Genomic DNA, 18,988 nt, shown 5'->3' with positions numbered 1-18,988 from the left:
AAAACTTAGTTTGTCGTCGTGCTGTGCACTAGCACTGACAACACAGATCCTGCAGGCTAAATGTGACCCACAGCTCCAAGGCCCCGACCCTGCTGCTGCCAGTGGAGCAGGAAAGGAATCACCAGCAGCTCCACATGGTTTGGTGATGGCACAGCTGGGCAACAGCCCCATTCCCTCCCATCCACGCCAGGTAGAGCATCCAGGTCCTTATTCCTGTGACTGCAGTCAGCAAATGAATTCTGAGTACACACAGGGAAAGGATGTGCTGAATAAGAAATGCTATTTTTATCTGGGTTTTTTTTTCGAGAAACATGCTTTTTTCCCTTTTAAATGACATCTCCAAGGTGACATGGAGTGGCAGATCTGGCAGGACCTGCTGCCACATGCCTGCAGCCGCCCCTGGGAATACACCAGATCCAGCCTCTCTGCTACACAGGGCTGTGGTCTGGAATGACATGGGATACCTGTGCCCATTGCTGTCCCCCCATCACAGCATGTGGAATCACGTGGCCTCCTGCCATCAGGACTGGGCTCCTCTGCCCACCACCACTGTCCTCAGCATGGCCAGAACAAACACAACAAGAGGAAGATCATCTTCAGGAAAGAATGCAAGCACATGACAGAACCTGTACAAGGTTGTGCCTTAGGAAAATAAATATCTGGACAAGACCATGCTCATGTTAGGTAAAAAAAAAAGAGCCTTTGCTCACTTTCTTGTTTACAAAGCTCATTAGCAGCGAGACGGGCGAGGGGGTCACTGAAGTAAAATCATTACTGACACAGATCCCCCAGACGAGAGCACACCAGCTCTCCATCTGAGCTGCCTGCCAGAGCTGCTCAGCTCAGCTCCTCGCTTCCATTATTAAGTTTAAAAAACCAGAATATTTAATAAAGTGTTTCTGTAGAGAGTAAACTGCCCTTTTTGTTATTCCGCTCTGTTTTCTCAACAACAGCAGCCTTCTTGTCAGAAACTTCTGTGCCAGGGTGCCAGAGGTGATGCTCTGGGCACAGATGAATCTTAATCCCCCCTGGCTCTTAGAATTACACAGAGAAGCTGCCACCAAACCCTGCTCCCAGAGCTGCTCCAGGTACCACATGGTCATGCCTGGATGCATCCAGAGGTGAAATCCAGGACTCCAGCCCCGTGCAGCTGCAGCACCACCAGCCTGAGGCTGCACAAACAGCTGGTGGCCCAGTGCCACAGAGCCAAGTGCCATGTCCAAACGCCCTAATGACCCCCTTTGTGCCAAGGCATCCTCACTCCTCACCGAGGAACCTCCTCAGCATGAGAAAAAAACATTAATCCGAGGCACTGCTGAGGTACAACCAAGTGCCAGCATTTTAATGAGCTCCTGACTACGCACTGGCATGTATTTATTTGCTTGTTGGTGCTCAGAAATGATACAAGTGCAGTAAACCCCTCTGTGTCCATCTCAGCATATTCTTTGATTCTGTGAGATATATATATATATTTGGACAATTCTAGCTTATTCTGCCTTCACCATCTTGGCCCAGGAGGCCCCCACCAAGCAATGCTCCTCAGCAGCAGCAGGACAGAGTGTGGCTATACATTGCCCACTCTCTGTGGGTGAGATTTATCCCTCCTCTCCCCATATTTTGATCAAATGCGGCCAAAAGCTGGTTGCTAAAGCACTCTCCAGTGCTACCCCTGCCTCACCTCCTCGGGGCAGTGTTGTCCTTGCCACCCCCAGCTGTGACAGACCCTTCCAACAGCCCACTGTGGGGGAATGTCCTTCCCAGAGGGAAACATTACAACAGTTTTCTGAAATAACAGTCATTATCTTCCCACTCTTTCTCCCCCCCTCCCTCCTTTTCCCCTGCTTCTTTTTCCCTTTAAAGATCATCAATCATTATTTTAGCCTTAGAAAAATCAAACCCATCTGTCTTCCAGGCTCCTGAGCACACACTGCGATAGCTTGTGTTCCTCAGCCTGGTCCTCCTGTGACAGAGGGATGGGGAATCTGTGGAGGAGACCAAAGCTCTGGGTAATAAGGCAGCGTCTCCTTGCCTCCGGCCACCACACAGTTCCCAGGGACCCTTCTGGGGAAGTCCCTATGTCTGCATCTCAATTCCAAGTGGGATGGATTTGTTTGAAGCAGCTGGTGGGATGCCATGCACACAGATAGAAGTGTTCAAAGCTCCTAGAGCAAGGAAATCAGGCCAATGAGAACCCTTCCACAAGTCACTGACTGCTAATTTTGAGGTGTTCTGGCATCTCCTGCCCATTGGGACATTTCCCTTCCTAGCCACGGCTGACACCTCCAAAGACCTCCAGGAAACCAGAAATACAACTCCTGCCCCATCTGACATCCAGGGTACAGCCCAGCCACAACACTACACACCAAATCCTATAACCTGACCCAAACCCAAAGCCCCAACCCAGCTGCGACCACAACACATGAAGCACCCCAGTCTGCTGGGGAGCAGAGGGACAAGGGCTGGTGCCAGCCAGGCCCTCAAGAATGCCTCTGAAAAAGCCAACACTGGAGAAAACGGGGCTTTTATCCCCCAAAGCACTTCTTCCCCACTCAGGCAGAGACCTCCAGCCCAGCTCAGTGCTTCCTGAGCTATTCCACTTGCTTTTAAATTCAACCACTTGCCCACATGGTGCAAACCCCCTTTGCAGCACTGAAAGCAAAGGTAGGCGGGTGGTGGCTCCCACCTGCTGCCAGTACCAACCCCAACAGCCTCTGCCACCCTTTCCTCCTCTCCCCTCCTCAAATCCCATTTTAAACACAGGGTTTTTTACCTGGATAATTGAGATAAATCCAAACCCGTAGGCTCCTTGGAGGGGGGCTTGCTGTTGAGCTCAGGGGGCTTCTGCTTCCAACCACAACGTGCATAAGGAATCTCTCCTGCTCCAGGGAGCCAGGAAAAATTTTAAAAGGATTAGAAGAGACTGGTTTCCTCCTCATCTCCCTCCCTGGTGTGTGCATCTCTGCCATAATTAGCTAGGTGCCTCACAAGGCAGGGACGAATGAGTTTTTATTTTTCCATGAACAATTGTCTGTCAGAAAAATGCAGATTTGATGAAGCTTAAGTGCTTTGTGGGATTCCATCAGTTACATCTCAAAACTCATTGGGAAATTAGGAGAGCATTTAATTTCGACAAGGTTGAAATGTTTTGGTTTCCATCGCCTAATTTTGTTTTTGTTTCAGGCTGTACACCGGGATAAAGCAATGTAAAACATAAAGCTCCAGATGATAATGTTGAAATTAAATGTTTCCCCCTCCTTCATAGAAGGGAAATGTTTTGAACCAAAACATTCTGGAATTTTCACATATGTGAGGGATTTCTGCACAGCATTTTGTTTTGGGCTGAAAGTGCCAAATGTGCCACTTCCCCACAACAAAAGTTCTCAGCATCACCCACATCATTTCAAAGCATCTCCCCAAGGTCCTCAAGCCACCCCTGGGTGGAAGGCTGGAAGGAAGAGACCAGAGCAGCAGCACCTGCCCTGATCCTTCATTTCCAATCCCATTTCTCCCCGAAACGGTTACACTCCTAAATTAAGCCACCTGAGGAACAGCCCAGCATTCTGATGTGGAAGAGAGCAAGAGAAGGATTAGCTCCACACAGGCTGTGCTAAGGCTTATACACCTGTGTGGACTATGCCAAATTTCTCTTCCTTCTGTGTCTAAAAAGGCTGGGACCAACACAGCACTGGTGTCACCCTGGGCCACAACTCCATTAAGTGACTCTCTGGTAGATGCTCTTCCTGCTGAGCCAGGCAAAATCCCTCCTGCCTGGCAGGCTGACCCCATCACCATGGGAAGGAACAGCTCATATCGTCCTTGGAGGCAAACTATACTTTTTTTTCGCTCAAATTAGAAATAAATCTCTGCCAGAGGAACCTGAGCCTGTGAGAGAGGAGATCAGCAGGATTTCACATCTGTGCAGAACAGCAGCACCCACCACCTGGGCTGGGCAGACTCTCCTACTCCTGCTGGCACCTCTCCCAAGGTGGGATGGATCCTGGAGCACAGCAATGCTATGAGCCCTTCCACACCCACCTGCAACAGCCCTGGCCTCTGTGGCACTCTCATCTGACTTAAAGAACTAACTCACCAACATCTGCAGGCACCACAGATGTCGCAGAACCATCAGACCACACCACCTGTCCCAGAAAAGCCACTCATGCCACAAGGAAACAAGGGGCTAGTTCTGCCACTGCCTTGGCACAGGACCCCGAGCTGCCTTTCTCACCCCCAGCTGGGCAGCTCCTGCCCTCCTGCCTCTCCAGGTCACCCTCACAGTGACGAGACCCCATCCTGAGAGGCACCATGGGGCTCAGACACACACCTTCCCTGCACACCTGTAGATGCTGCTGCCTCCTCCCACAGCGATGCAAACATGCACCAGGAGAGAACTGATCACCTCCTCACCCAGCTCATGTGCTAAAGCCAAAGCTTCCTTTCCTCGGGGGAAAAAAACCTCCAGCCCTCTTATTTTCCTGGGGCTGCAACCCTGCCTTTCCAGGTTTATAAATGCACAAGGCCATGGGGCAGCAGATGCAAGTGACCCCCCCTCCTCTTTGGGTGGACAAGAAGACGGGCACCAGCGAGCAAAACCAAGCTGAGAGACAGATGGGGAAACCCTGAATTTAAGCCATGATGCAGGTGTTTCCTTCAGTCTCTCAGGGCCAATTCTCAGGTTTTCATCTCAAATTACAAATCACCAACACCTGAGTGTCAAGCACTTCCCCCTCCTTCTGCATCCTCCCTGGAGGCTGCACAGCTACCACCGTGCCAGTAAAAGGGATCAACAACACACAGTCCTTTACAGGCAACAATCTCACTTATTCCTCCAGCACAGTTTCTCCTCGTTTGCTGTGATCCCTGCAAGACTGTATGGAGCAGACACTGGACTTGCAGAGCTACCAGATTCAGAGAAGCTCACTGGGATTTTATTTTCTTGGGCAATGCCCGTAGCTTCCACAGATCCAACAGCAATTCTAGGATGCAACAAGGAAAAGCAGCATGGAAATAGGTCTTCTAGAGCTTGGGGATTGTTTGGTTATGTTAGGGCTCAATGGCAAGGCTCCAGTTAGCAATGCCAAGGTCTTACCAAGGTTACAACTCATATTTCAGCAACCTGGTCTAGTGGGTGGCATCCCCGCCCACGGCGTGTGAGGGGGTTAGAACTAAATGATCTTTAAAGTCCCTTCCAACCCAAACTATTCAATGATTCTATGATTAAAATTACCCAAATAAAAGGCCTCCGACAAGAAAAGAACTGCAGAAACCCTTTATGCACTCATGCCATCTACTGGGTACACGTAAAACTAACAGAAAACCGGGAGATGAGAGGGGAAAAAACAGTCCCATGGGAAGTGAAGGATGGCAGCAGGGGAGCTGCCACCCTTCCCAGTGGGGACCTCCCTGGAGAGCCTGTGGGGTCTTCCAGGTGACACCTTGAACGCAGGATTTTAAGTGAGCAAAGCAACATCCTGCTTTCTCCTTCCTCAGCCCAAGGAGACTTTGCTCAGCCAGATGAGCTGCGAGCAATCCGCCCTCGACATTTCAACCGAGACCTTTTAAGACCAAACAATTAGGTAATGGCAGAGCCCACGCCACTAAAAACCCGGAGATAAATGCATCCCAGTCCTCGCAGAATTACTGGAAGCTGTATTAAGGGCATGAAGGAACTGGTAACAGATGATGATTATATATAAAAGGAGTAAGAAATCTTGGAGATTTGTGCTGCTCCCTGGTTGAGCCGCTCGGCTCCAGCTCTGTGGTGTATTAATTGCTTACAAGGCTGCATGTATATTTTATGCTTAGTACCTGCCTGGAACATTTGTTGGATTTAGCCTTGATTGATGAACCACTGATTATATACTTCTGTGGTCCTCAGCAAATTAATAAACTGTTGACTGGTAAAGATTAACAACATGTCATGATTTGTGAAACTGCATCCAGAGCAAAGCTGGAGCAGACCTAGTGCTAAAATTAGTACGCAAATGCTCCCTGAACTCTATAAAAAGGGGAGAGCTTAATTAAATTACATCCCAATATTGCCCATAGCACTTACCAAATTGGCAAATTGAGTTCACAGAAGTTCAGCTTCAAAACTAACTGACATCCCTGCAAATTTGCAGCACGTGACCCCACCCCTGCTTGCACTGGAAGCCCAGCTCAATCCATGAGCGGGACTGGGATGAGGAGGGGATGTATCACCCAGTGCAGGGACAGTGCAGAAGGTGCCACAATCTCACAGGCCAGGGCTGCAGTGAGCTCTGAGACTCCAGTCCCATCCCCTGAAACCGCACTCAGTGCCCTGAGCATGACCCAAGGCTGGGGGCAGTGCTGCCAGCCCCCCGTTAGGCTTTACCCTGGACAACAACCATGGAGTACAGTCAGAAACATGGGACACTGCTCTCCAGGCCTTTGCTCTTTGCTGGGGGACCTACAAGCAGGTGATGATTGTAAAATATTGCACTGGCTTGGGAGAGCTGGATGGAGCACTGTGCCCTTGTGTCAGTCTGATGGGAGGCAGGGAGACAGGGAATGGAGGTGGGATGAAGCAGCCACCTCCACACTCCCTCTGGGCAGCTCAGCTCTGCTGTCCTCAAGCTGGGACTGGAGAGCTGGTGGGGGTTTACTCCATGACTGGGAGCTGTGGAAAAGGGCAGAGCAGCCTCATCCTCCTGCAGTAGGGAGGAAAAGGGGTGAAGAGTAAAGTGGGGAGAGATGGGAATCTCCACAGCCATCTCCTGTCCCATGGGATGCACAGACCCAAGAGCCTGGTGTGATGTGTAGGATGAGGGTTCCTGTGGTCCCTGTGTGTAACCTCCCACCCACAGCTTCCAGAGAGTGGATGCACTCCAGGAGAATGCTCCTGGCTGCTCCTCTTTTCTCCCTGCAGTGTACACAGTCCATTCCCTTTGCACACAGCCTCAAGTCAGGCATTACAGTGGGGGGGATATTTTCCTGGAGTGACACAGTTTTTCCATTTCTGCCTCTCTGCATGCCAGCGTGGCGAGCACTAGGCCTGTAATTTATTGACAATTTTTATCTTAATATATCCTGACTTTTTAAAAGAGGCATCTCTTCCCAGCAGCACAGGGCGATCAGAGCCCCGATTGCTTCTGACAGTGCCTGGGAAGCACGCTGGCGTTCAGAGCAACACAGAAAAAGGGGGAAAATGCCCCAAAAAACATAATGACAATGGGAAAAGAAAGGAGGAAAGGGAGAGGAGCGGGAAGGGGGAGATGGCACCAGGCGTTGCTGGTGACACATCAGGCTGTCGTGCTAAATGGCCTTAACAAGCAACCGGAGAAGGGGATAATGAAAACGCCTCCCCCCGGGACAGCACGGCTCCAGCCTGACCTTTCCCAGCTGCCGTGTACAAACATCTTCAATAAATAAAGAGACACTTAACTCCTGCCTCTGCTGAGATGGGAGGGATGGGGCGAGGGGGCTCTGCCTGCAGTGAGACGAGGGGAAGGGACAGAGGGTTTTCGGGGGGTTTTGGAGCAGCAGGCACGTGTTTGAGGGGCTGGCAGGGCGGGTGACAGCTCTTGACCTCCTCAGGGGTCACCACTGCTGGCTGGCAGGCAGGGACTCCTACAACAGACAGAGGAAAAGGGATGCTCCAGGTTTCCTCCACTTCCCAAGGCTCTGCCCTGTGTCTCTGTGTGTCACACCAGACTCACACAAAGCTTCACTCACAGAGAAGAGGTGACTTTGCTGTCAAGGTGAGATGGGTTAGAGCTGGGTGAGGTGCTGAGCTCTGCTGCTCCCACCTGGAAGCACAGCAAAACCCCTCTGTGCAAGCGTGGCTGGGAACACCTCCTACCTCCCTGGAGGTGTTCAAGGCCAGGTTGGACAGGGCTCTGAGAAACCTGGTCTAGTGGAAGGTGTCTCTGCCCATGGTAGGGGGTTTTAACAAGAAGATTTTTAAGGTCCCTTCCAACCCAAACCATTCTAGGATTCTATGAATCAAAGTCTCTGCTCAAAACTAATGGTTTAGGGTCTAGGAGGTCTTTTGGAGGGAGGACTGCAAAACCTGGGACTCAGTAGATTGTCTGGCAAGACATGAGCATGTTCAGAAACAAATCAAAACTCTGAGGGTGTCAGAGAGGCCCCGAGAGGAGAGGATGGGGGGATGGATGCTTCATCTTTCTTCCACACTGGGAAGCACAAGGCAGGAGAAGAAGCAAGACAGCTTCCCACCTATGCTTGTAGACAAGCAGGAAAACAACCATCAGCCTCAAGGATTTTTCTTTCGCTCATCTGAGCCCCTGGGCTGCTTTTCCCTGAGGTTCCAAAGGGATTTGTGATTCACTGTGAAGGCCCCAGCGGTGGGGGAAGTCCACCAACAGCACACACATCCCCCTGGTCACATCCCCAGAAGGGAGCAGGTCATATCCCCCCTCTGGCTTGTCCCTGGGGCCCAGCAGGCTCAGTACCTACCACACAGCCCGTGGAGTCCACCTTGCGATCCGAAACACACTTGAAGTTGCGGGTGCAGCCGCCGTTGTTGCGGGAACAGTCCCGGACCGGCCCGAAGGAGGAGAGCAAGTCATTGATGGTTTCGAAGTAGGTGGACAGCATCGCTTCTTCCCTTGGAGAGAAAAGGCACCGTTAGGGCTGGCAGGGAGCTGGAGCACATGGCAGGGGCAGGGCCGTCCACAAGGAGAGGCTCTGGCAAAATCCAGGCGCTCTGATTAGCGAAACCGAGCCAAAGGGAGCTTCCCAAGAAAATTAGGGCTTTGTTATTATGATATATAATAAATCTGCTGCGTAACTCTGACATCCTTCACAGAATCAACCAGTTACGGGGTTTCAAGGATACCACCTATCAGTTTTATGTAAACTGGCAACTGGGAGACACTTTATTAGCAGGCTGGGGCTGTGTGTGAATCCAGCCCTACACTAGACAACAGCAAATCCAAAACCATAAAACTCTTCCTGAGCTGGGCCAAGCTTCCCTAAGCATCCAAACCCCATCCATCATCCAGGGACACTGCCAAAGCTGGAAAGACACATGAAACTGGGCTTCATGTATGCTGGGATGTGGATGTGGAGGCTCATCCCCATGCTTTGCTCCAGGGGATGAAGGGCACAGCTCTGCTGCTCTGCTCCAGCCCACGATGTGCAAAGCCCCAGGCACTGCCGTGCCATGACACCCCTCTCTTAAGCAAGCAAGAAGCATAAGTGCCTAGGAATAATTCCATGGCCATGTGAAGCCTTGGGAAGCTCCCAGCCCTGCCTCTCCGAGCTGCACACACAGCAGATTTTGTCTGTGACAAAGCATTCAGGCACTTTGCCTTCTGCTGGGTTCCTGCAAAAGGAACACAGATGCTTGTCAAGAGCTTTAAGCATCTCCAAGATATTTTTCACCTTCAAAGCACAGTTTATATATTAACCAATACCTACAACCCATCCTGGGCAACAGACCCTGTCACCCTCTCACTGACAGGAGAGAGACAAAGTGATGTACCCAAGGTCACAGAACAAGTCACTGCTGGTGACAGACTTGACCTGCACAGGCTGTTTATTAGATCTTTACACACAGGAGGCTGCAAATAAACACTGACCCCTCTGACCTTAAAATACTCCCCGAGGCAACGCCAGGAGTCACAGGGTGGTTTATTCCCCTTGAGCATCTCCCCTGCTCACCCATCAGCACAACGACTCAATGCCCAGAGCTGCTAATCTCCCATTTTTTTTTTCTGGGGGGGGGGTGTTAATTTGAAAACCGTCTGCTTGGCAATGAAACAGCGCTGGAGGAATATTCATCAGCCCTCGAGGGCTGTCTGGAAGCAGCCCTGTGTTATCTATCAGCAGAGGGCCCCTGAGCTCACACACCGTCACACTCACGCACACAGCCCTGCCAACAACCAAACGCTCAGAAAAATCATGAGTCAGGCATTAAAAAAGAATATAATGAAATTGGCACTAAAATGATGAGGTTTTAAAAATAAATCAATTGCTGGGTGGGTTTGTTGCTTGTTGTTGGATTTTTTTTTCCCCCTTCCCTAAACATGCCGTCTGCTTTCTGGTTTTTTTGGAGCCTTTAGGGTATAAGTGAGGTTTTCACTGCAAGCTTGAGGGCTAGAAACTCTTCAGAGAGCAAACCCAAGGAAATAAAGCCCTAACACAGTACTGACGTCATGATTTTGCAGATTCCGGATTTCAAGGGAATCACAGGATTCCAGAAGTTGGGGCTTTCAACAAGGAAAATACCATAAAACCAGCAAGAAACAGTAAATTGGCCTGTCCCCATTTGGAAGGAGGGAGTGGGCAGCTTCTCCCCTGCCATGGGTCAGGGTGGAGTTACCCCAGCATCGGGGCAGCTCCGTGCCCACCACGGTGCCACGGGCTGCATCACTGCAAATTCACATCTTTGCTGCCCACTCTCACCCCAATTAATGCTTCCCAATTAACTTTTCCCTCCTAATGATCGTGCTTCTGATATTCCCCCTCTCTTGGCCCATCTCCTAGATTTTCCAGCATATTTGGAGCTGAATCTCCCTCTGTCCTTTCTTGGTCATGTTTCAAATATCTTTAGAGGCCGTTTTCTATTAGCACTCTGTTCCCACCAGGATCTGCAGTTCCTCTGAAGTGAAGGAGTGAGAAAGGCAGAATATATTAGATCAGGGCACACATTTCTGCTGGAGAGATGGGGGGGGGAGGAAGGGCATATTATTTACTAACAAAAAACAGTGTTTATTAATGCAGGGGGAAATTATTTTTAAAAAACCAAACCCAACAAACCATGACAACTCCTCCACCACCCTCCCCGAAAGCTCAGCCCCATCTGGCTCTCTCAAGGGGTCTCTCATCGTGGGTGGACTGCGAGGAGAACCGTGTTCCCACCCTCCCTCCATCTGGCCACAGAACAGCCCTCCTGCAGCTCCCATGTCCTTGGAGGGAGAAGGTGAGGAGCTACAGCTGCTTTGGGTGGTGGAAAGGAGACCCTGGGCTGGGTCCTTGGATGGGGTTGCTCCCGAGAGCTGTAGTGCTGCCAGGAGACACTGGCTCACCCCGCACAGCGCCGTGCTCCTGGGCTGAGGCTGCCAGGGGCAGCTCATCGTGCTTTAATTAAAATTTGGAAGAACAAACTGACCTTCTGCCCTCAGGAGGGCTGAAGATGAGAACAGGAAACCCGTTCTCCGAAATCACAGCTGGCATAATGGATGACCCCCAACAAAGCACGGGCAGGGGCTGCCGAGCCGGAATGAGCCATTAAGAGTATTAAAATATTAACCTCGCTGGATGGTTGGACAGCAGAGCCAGAGGGAAGTGTTCGAGTGTCACCTGTGAGAGGAGCGGGGTGACGGCGCTGCCGGCAGATGGAGGGAGGCTGATCAGCAGGATTGTTTCCGTGGTGGCTGTCGTTGGATTAGAGGAGCATCACATCAACACAGAGCCCTGACAGGGGGATGTCAGCACATGAGAGGCTTGCTCCGAGCATCTGGGAGCAAACTTTGCTTTTGTCTGCCTCTGGAGGGGCTGGAGGATGAAGGCCCACTGCAGGCAGGTGCTGTCAAGCCCTTGGCACTGTACCCTCAGCAGCTCCTTTTAATTTTGGGAGTGAAGCACAATCATTAATTACCCGCCTCCCGCAGTGACACGTGGCTCGGAGCAGATGACTTTCCACTCGTGTAGCTCCAGCAGTGACCCCTGCCTTTCCCTCCCTGCCTGCTGCATGGGACTCCTCAAATCCCAGAGCCAGCCCTGGAGAGAAGGCAGTGCTGACAAGGCAGGGGACACTTGAGGAGCGGTGGCAGCATCTGGTCACCACTGCACGGAGCCCGCTGGGGACAGCCATCCCCACCACGGCCCGGGTGCCAGATCAGACCAGCCCTGATGGATGAATCACTTTCCCTGCAGCAACAAGCTGCCTGCAAAAGAACAGCTCTTTCCTCTTGTTCTCCATCTATCCGTGTTGGATTTCACTGACTAAGCCCCAGATCTGTTCTGACAGGGCAGGAGGGAGAAGATGAGCTCTGCAGTCCTCTGTGCCCAGAGCACACCACAGAGGCAGGGGAAGCTGCCGGTGGCCCCAGCTGGACCCAGGTGTCAAAACCACAGGGAGCAGGCAGAGCTCAGCACCTGGTGCACTGAGAGGAAGGGGCAATTCCTCACCACCCTGAAGTAGATGCCAGGTTCTGCCAAAAAAGGGATTTTGGAGTGAGTGACCTAATTTCTGATGCCAGATTCTGTCCACAAGTACAGGCACATCTATGAATACATGCATATTCTCTTTAACTCTCCAGCCTTCCCAAAGATGCACACAGACACCCAAATGATAGTTACAAATGAAACACACTGCCCTCCACACCAGAACCCACTGATTACACACCCAGCATCAGTAAACTCCAATTTTCTACCAACTTCTCGTGCCATAAATGTGCAGCATGGTACAGCACAGCAGGGCTCCCTTCCTGACCCTGCACAGCTGCAGACCATGGCACTCATCTTCACCCAGCCCTGTGCCACCTCCCATCACCCACACTCGCCTCGATTCTCTCAAAAACACTTTTCTCCACTCTCCCTCTTTGTTCCAGGTCTCATTAATGAAGCACATTCACTGAAAAATTCCACTGGGGGTTATTTATTCATGAAATACCAACACCATGCAATTCTCAAAGCCTCCAAAGCACTCATCTCAGAGTAAGCTCCGGAGCTTTGCAGTGGCTCTTCTCTCCAGCTCATCCTGAAGGGGATTAGTGGGTGTTATCCAACTCCACTGCCCCTTTTTATTGCCTGCTAATGGCTAAAGACTTCAGTGTCTTACAAAGTTCACCATCGCTGAGAAGGACACAGAAAAGGATGTGAGCTGGGGACTAAGCCAGTGCCATCTGCTCCTTGAGCTGGGTTTGGACAGGGATCAGAGTGGGAGTTTGAGTTCATGAGTTTCTAGAGACAAGGCCCACGAGCAGCAAAGGGCATGATGAAGCTCTGCCACCTGCAGAGCCTTCAGCTACTGTAGAGCCACCCCTTCCTCAGGGGGTTTCCCCTCTCAGGACCTCCTGTGTCTCACAAACATTAATTTATACCCACAGCTTCTGTACACTGGGGATTATTTTCCTCACATTTAACAAAGGCGGCCAAGGCAAAAAGAGCTCAAGATGAAAAGTGCTCACCGTTGCTGGATGGCCAACTGGAGATGTTTTCCAAGTTATTTTTAGTGCTTTTAGCGCTTCCCACACTCACACAACAATTCCAGCTGGGTCTGACTGCACCACAGGCTCAGCTGTTCTGTACTGTGGGGCCACCCAGTAAACACCCAGATTATGATGAATGAGCAATAAATGATCACCTGAGAAAAGGGGTCCCCAATTTAAATGCAACAGATTATGTTTTTTTCCTGGAATTTAAACCCTTTCCATTTTTATTCTGCTTGCAGCAAGAGACCATTCTCTCTACAGCCCTGTCCTGCCCCCACTACACCATTTGATCATAAAATCACAGAATGGTTTGGGTTGGAAGGGGCCTTATAAATCATCTCATTCCACCCTCTGCCATGGGCAGGGACACGTTCCACTACCTCAGGTTGCTCCAAGCCCCGTCCAACCTGGACTTGAGCACTTCCAGGCATGGGGCAGCCACAGCTTCTCTGTGCAACCTGTGCCAGGGCCTCCCCACCCTCACAGGCAAGAATTTCTTCCTAATATCCACATCTGTGGTGAATACAGCAACCATCTCCCACAGTATTGAACCATGAACCAAGCAAGTCCATCCTCAAACTGACCAAGCTGGGATGCTCTGGAAAGGTTAATCTTCAGCCCCAGCACTGAAGGACCTCACGAAGTGGTGGCAGCTCCTTATTAGGGGATTTCACAGTCTGAAACTTTGGCTTGGAAACTGAAGCTCCCATCTTCAGCCAGCCTTCCCAGCGCAGCCCCTGCAGATGGGTGTGCGTGCAGCAGATTTATTATTTTATGAAAGAAAAAAAAAGTGATTTTCTGCCCAGTACACCCACAGTCACTTTTCAGCCACTGTAATAGTGCTGGAAGGCTTCAAGAAAAACCATCATCCAGGTCCTCAACTGGGAGAAATCATCCTCACTTGAGTGACGCTGGAGAAGGCATTTCAGCGGGAGCTACGCTGACATTCCACAGCTGATGAGCTGCTTGCTACAAATTTTCCGGGTAGTCTCACTTCTTGTGGCAGTACTATCATAAACACTTGCAAAAACGCTCTCCCAAAAAACCTTGAGGTTGAAAGTGTGAAAAATTCCCTACCAAGCTTCAGTAATTTGCTGGAGGTTCAATAAAACCATCACTCCGCCAGGGCGTTTTGAAGCTCAACTCGGCAACCAGAAGGGCCAGGAATTTAATTACAGCAAAGCAAAGCAAAAACAAGCTCACTGGAATAAAAGCCAGCTCAGAAAACACATCCCAAGGGATGCTGGGGTTCACCAGGATCCCTCCCCCTACCCTTTTGCAGCCCCCTCAGAGCCAGCACAGCTCTGCCATGTGAAGGACCAGGATGTCACGGATGAGTTAAACAAGACAGTGTTAATTCTGAGCATTTTCTCATGTTACAGGGAAGATTGTCGTTGTGGTTTCAACCCTGCACGAGCCAAAGGAAATGCAGGCGGTGCTGGCTCAGTCTCCCAGGCAACCTCAGTGCCAGGAGGGTTAGGAAAAAGGACATGAGCCTCAACAGGGATGGCAAAGCACAGCCAGTAAAGTATGCTGGAAATTACATCTGTCAGCACCCGCTTCACCGTGGCTTGTAATCAACCCCAGGTTCAGCAGGTTGCATTTCCTTCAACAGCAAAATGAAGCATGGGAAGGGATGGGATGGTCCAGGGGTTTGGAGCACAGCAAGTGCTCTCAGTGGGACAGAAATCCCACACTTAACACCTGGGGATACCAGCTGGGAGGAGAAAGAGCACTGCCAAGCATCGTGTCCCACCTGGCCACCCCAGAAGCTCAGAGGGGCACTGCAAAGCTGGTGAGACACCAAGGCCCACCAGGTATCCCACAAACAGAGCCACAGCCACACAGCATGGGCACTCACTGGTCTGGGCACATAGAAAAGGTGTAATAAAGGAAATTAAAAAGGTTGCAATGTCACATACTCAAAACTTAAGAAAATGTGAGAATTAAGGTAGCCAGGGCAACCTGGCAATTATGCCTTTGATGAAGGTGTTGACTCCAAGACCACATACAAGAGGGTTATCTGAAGGAGTTTTCTCTCCCCAAATGCCAAAGGTGATGGTGCCAGGCTGCAGCCAGGTGCCCCTGGATGCCTGAAACAGTCCAGAGCTCAGTTTAGGCACCCCAAAACCCATCCCCAGGTACCTACAAACATCTGCAGCTTCTCAGCCCCCTACAAACAACTACATCTGCAGTTTCTCAGCATCTTGTTTTCTCTTCCTTGGAGGACACATAGCTCCTACTTTATTGTACTCTATCCAGGCGCTGTTCTGCATGCACAATTACTCAGCTCCTCACGGCTTGCTTATGCTTTGCTCAACTCCAAGAAGCAGCAGTATTTCACGACAAATAAAGTGATTAAGTTCCCAATCTCCCTGTTATCATCCCCATTTTACAGACGGGGAGCCAAGGCACAGGCACGGTGATGTAAAAAACATCCACTACCTTACATGCACCAAATCTGAGACGCTTAGACGTGATTTTTCAGAGTGCTTAGCATTAAATGACACTTTCCCTGCTCAAAGCACAGCTCTATATTGACTTTGCTCCAAGTTTTTACAGCTTCACATTAATGCAGATCATTCCCAGAGCAGGTTCGTCGGCTGTGCTGAGCGAGGCAAAGGTGAAAAACTCGGATGTGATCGTGCCATTAAAGATGATTCCATAATGCTTATGCACAGAGGGGCTGCCTGAAGGCTGCACAGCAAACCCACCCTGGCACCTCCCAGACCTCCCAGCTCTGGAGTTTTGCAAAACTTGATAACGTTTGCTAAAGAGGAGCCTAATGGGGGTTTTATTCTGGGCAGGGAGGAAGGTGTTCAGTGTGGAAAAAGAGGACATCTTGCAGCTGCAGGACGCAGCATCGCTCAGCCTTTGGTGGGCAGAGCTTTCCCTGGGGCAAAATCACTCCCACCTGCCTGCTCACTGCTCTCTCCCCCTCTTGTCCCAGTGCAGCCCTTTCTTCTCCCCTATTCTCCCTGTTCCCCTTCCCCGCCAGGCCCAAACTCGGTGTTTTTGGCCAGCTGCTGTCTCCCTCACCAGCGCTTCGGAGCAGGGATGTTCATCCATGCTTGGGCACGGACAATCCCTGCCAGCTCTCGCTGCTACAATCAAACAAGACCTCACGCTGCGTGCAGCGATTCAAGTTTTTCAAAAGCACTTTGGAGCCGGCCAAATTAAGGAGGTTCTTTGCCCGTAAAAGAGAGAGACCCTCCGCAAAACGTCTGCCTCAATCCCCTGCAAGAGTTTTGCCTGGGGGAGAAAAAGAAATCTTAGAAAAACAAGCACTGAAGCAAAAGCCCAGACAGAAGGTCTGAGATCTCTCATCCTAAATTATTAAAGGCTGAAAACATCGTGAGATGGGTCAGACCACCCCGGTACCAGACAGTGATTGCAGCCCTGTCTGGGCTGGTTCAAACACAACATAGAGTCACATAGATTTTCTCTGGCTGGAAAAATACGCTAAAAAATGGCAATAAAATGCCATGAATCTCACTGCTGTGATGAGCTCTGGGCACCTCCTCATCACCTCACCTGTACCCGCTCCCAACATGGACACAATCACACGTCAGAGGGGAATGGAGCATCCACCCACCTTCCTCTGGTCTTTGCCCTTCCAAGTAATCAGCCACCAGCAAAACAAGATTTCAGGTCCTGCTTGTTCAGCATCCCAAAGAGATGAGCTGAAGGGTTTTCCCATTTAAAACAGACATATAATCTAGCCTAAATGAAAGTTTGGCTGTGGCAGTTTCCATCTCTCCGCGCTACTTTCCTGGCCTAGAAATTGGGAATTCTTTTGCTGGTGGGAACTCGGAGGGGACAGGGGGCAGGTGGAAGAACCCCAGACCATGTGCTGGCTCCATCCCCTGCTCCTGTGCCCTGTGCTTGCACAGCCCCCAGCCCCACAGAAGCAGAGGTGTCCTGCACTGCCCCATGAGTGCTGGGGATGGACCTGGTACGGGGTATGGCATGGGGGGCTTTGGTCATCCTGAGAATTTTGCAATGACAAGCTGGAAAATGCCAGCTTGGGGCTCAGACTTCAGCCTCTGCTTAGGCACAAATGAGTCACTGGGGTTTTTCCTGCTCTTTTGCAGCCTTCCAGGGTATTTTGGGCAAGTTTTCCTTTCTAATCAGTTCTTTCAAATCTGACTTTGGAGCAATTCATGAGGATCGCTTGGAAATGTTGGACTTTGCAGGCAGACTGGGAGAGGGAGGGGGTCACTCTTCAGTCCACTGTTTGCCTGTGCCCAGGCACCAGGACCAGCCACAGCCCATTCTCAACCCCTCTCACTGCCCAGCAACTGGGGGGTCCCCAGTGCACAAATAAAAGTGCCAAGACGTGGTGGTGATAAGCACTTCAGGAACACCGACAGAATTAGATCAGATAAACAGGAACCAGCCAGGGCTACCGGATCAGATATCCATGCCCTGATTTTTCACAGATGTTCTATCGATCTGCTGGGAACAGACAGTGTCGAGTTCCTCGGAAACTGGGTGCCACAGATCAGTCATCTCCACACAGGGATATGCACCGGGACTGCAGAGCCCGATGGGATGCTGGCTGCAGGCAGGACAGCCCATGGAGGAAACAGCCCCTGCAGACCACTCAGCATCCTAACATAGCTCCAGGAGCAACCCCAGGCTCTGCAATAAAGCTCCATCCAGCTGAACCCCCTCCTGAGAGCCACATTCCCGAGTGACCTTCACCAACCCCTCTGCATCCCAGGGATCACCAGATCCCAACCTGGGGAGCTGGGGATGTTGCTCCCAGCCGTGGTACTGGGTGAGGAAGCATCCCATGCCATGGGAATACTCATGGCTTCACAGAGAGAGAGGTGAGAGGCTGTCAGAGAAGCAAAACTAGAGCTTTTTTGAGAAACAAACCCATGAGCTGTATTTTAGAAAACATCACACACCTGGGTCACTTACTAGGGATGCATTTATGCATATGTATACATATATGCATAGTTTTGCTGCTATATATAGCACCTTCCATCAGCAACACTCACTGGCTCCAAGAAAGCCAGGTGAATGTCCACAGACAGAGGAACTGAGGCACAACCAGATTATTTACAGCTCATTTCCAGAAGTACTCTCTGAACTTAGAATCCAATTAATTTTATACCTGGGGGGAGATTTGCATAGGGATTTTCCATCCACATGGGCAGGTTTTTCAAAAGGACTTGGCACTTCTCTAGTCACACAATGCAGACTGTGTTTTCCAAGGTGCCCAGCATCCATTAGCAGCTCCTTGGAGTGCAGCTGGATTTGTCACCAGGGCAGCACTCTCCTCTGTAAGCCAACAGTCACCAAGACCTTCTGAAGACACCACCTTCATGGGTCTGGTCTCCAAAGGTGAGGAACACCCCAATCTGCTGCTGCCTTTGACAAGGACCCATCTCACCCCTGCATGGAGATGTGGGAACCTCAGAGCAAAGAATTTCCTACCATGGAGAAAAAGAGGGGTTTCTGCTGGTTTAAATCCTCTGAGAAAGCTCAGCCCAGGATCAGAGAGACACCACCACTGACACAGGGAAGTGATGGGCATCAGTGGCTGGGGAAGGCCTGGACCACATCTCATGAGATCACCTTGGGTGTGACCTAAAACCACACCCACACTGCCAGAAGGGTTTGTCTTCTTCCTCCCCTGCAAAGATGTGCCACTGTGGTGCAGGCGCTGCCAGGACAGACCTCAAAGCAGCCACACTCTGTCCCCAGTCTCCAGACTCTTTGGGGCAGAGGCTGTATTTATCCCTGCATTTGCTCTTCTGTGCTCTTCAGTGAACCTTTCCTGATCTGTAGTGTCACAAATACCCTGTGAGAGAGGCGAACCAGCCTTCTGC

The 18,988-nt window shown here is 50.7% G+C and overlaps 1 protein-coding gene across 1 annotated transcript in view; it reads right to left on the bottom strand.

Moving 5' to 3' along the window:
• ASTN2 (astrotactin 2) overlaps positions 1–18,988 on the bottom strand; it is a 272,653-nt gene that overhangs the window by 142,329 nt on the left and 111,336 nt on the right. Inside the window, exon 10 of the mRNA XM_018074363.3 lies at positions 8,440–8,590. Within this exon, the coding sequence (XP_017929852.1) occupies positions 8,440–8,590 (151 nt within the window). The remainder of the gene's footprint in view (positions 1–8,439; positions 8,591–18,988) is intronic.

The sequence above is a fragment of the Manacus vitellinus genome, unplaced genomic scaffold (genome assembly GCF_001715985.3).
Source record: "Manacus vitellinus isolate BGI_N305 unplaced genomic scaffold, ASM171598v3 scaffold_27_pilon, whole genome shotgun sequence".
Classification (NCBI taxonomy): domain Eukaryota; kingdom Metazoa; phylum Chordata; class Aves; order Passeriformes; family Pipridae; genus Manacus; species Manacus vitellinus.
Note: the sequence above shows the minus strand (reverse complement) of the source record. Positions and strands in the feature narration are given on the sequence as shown.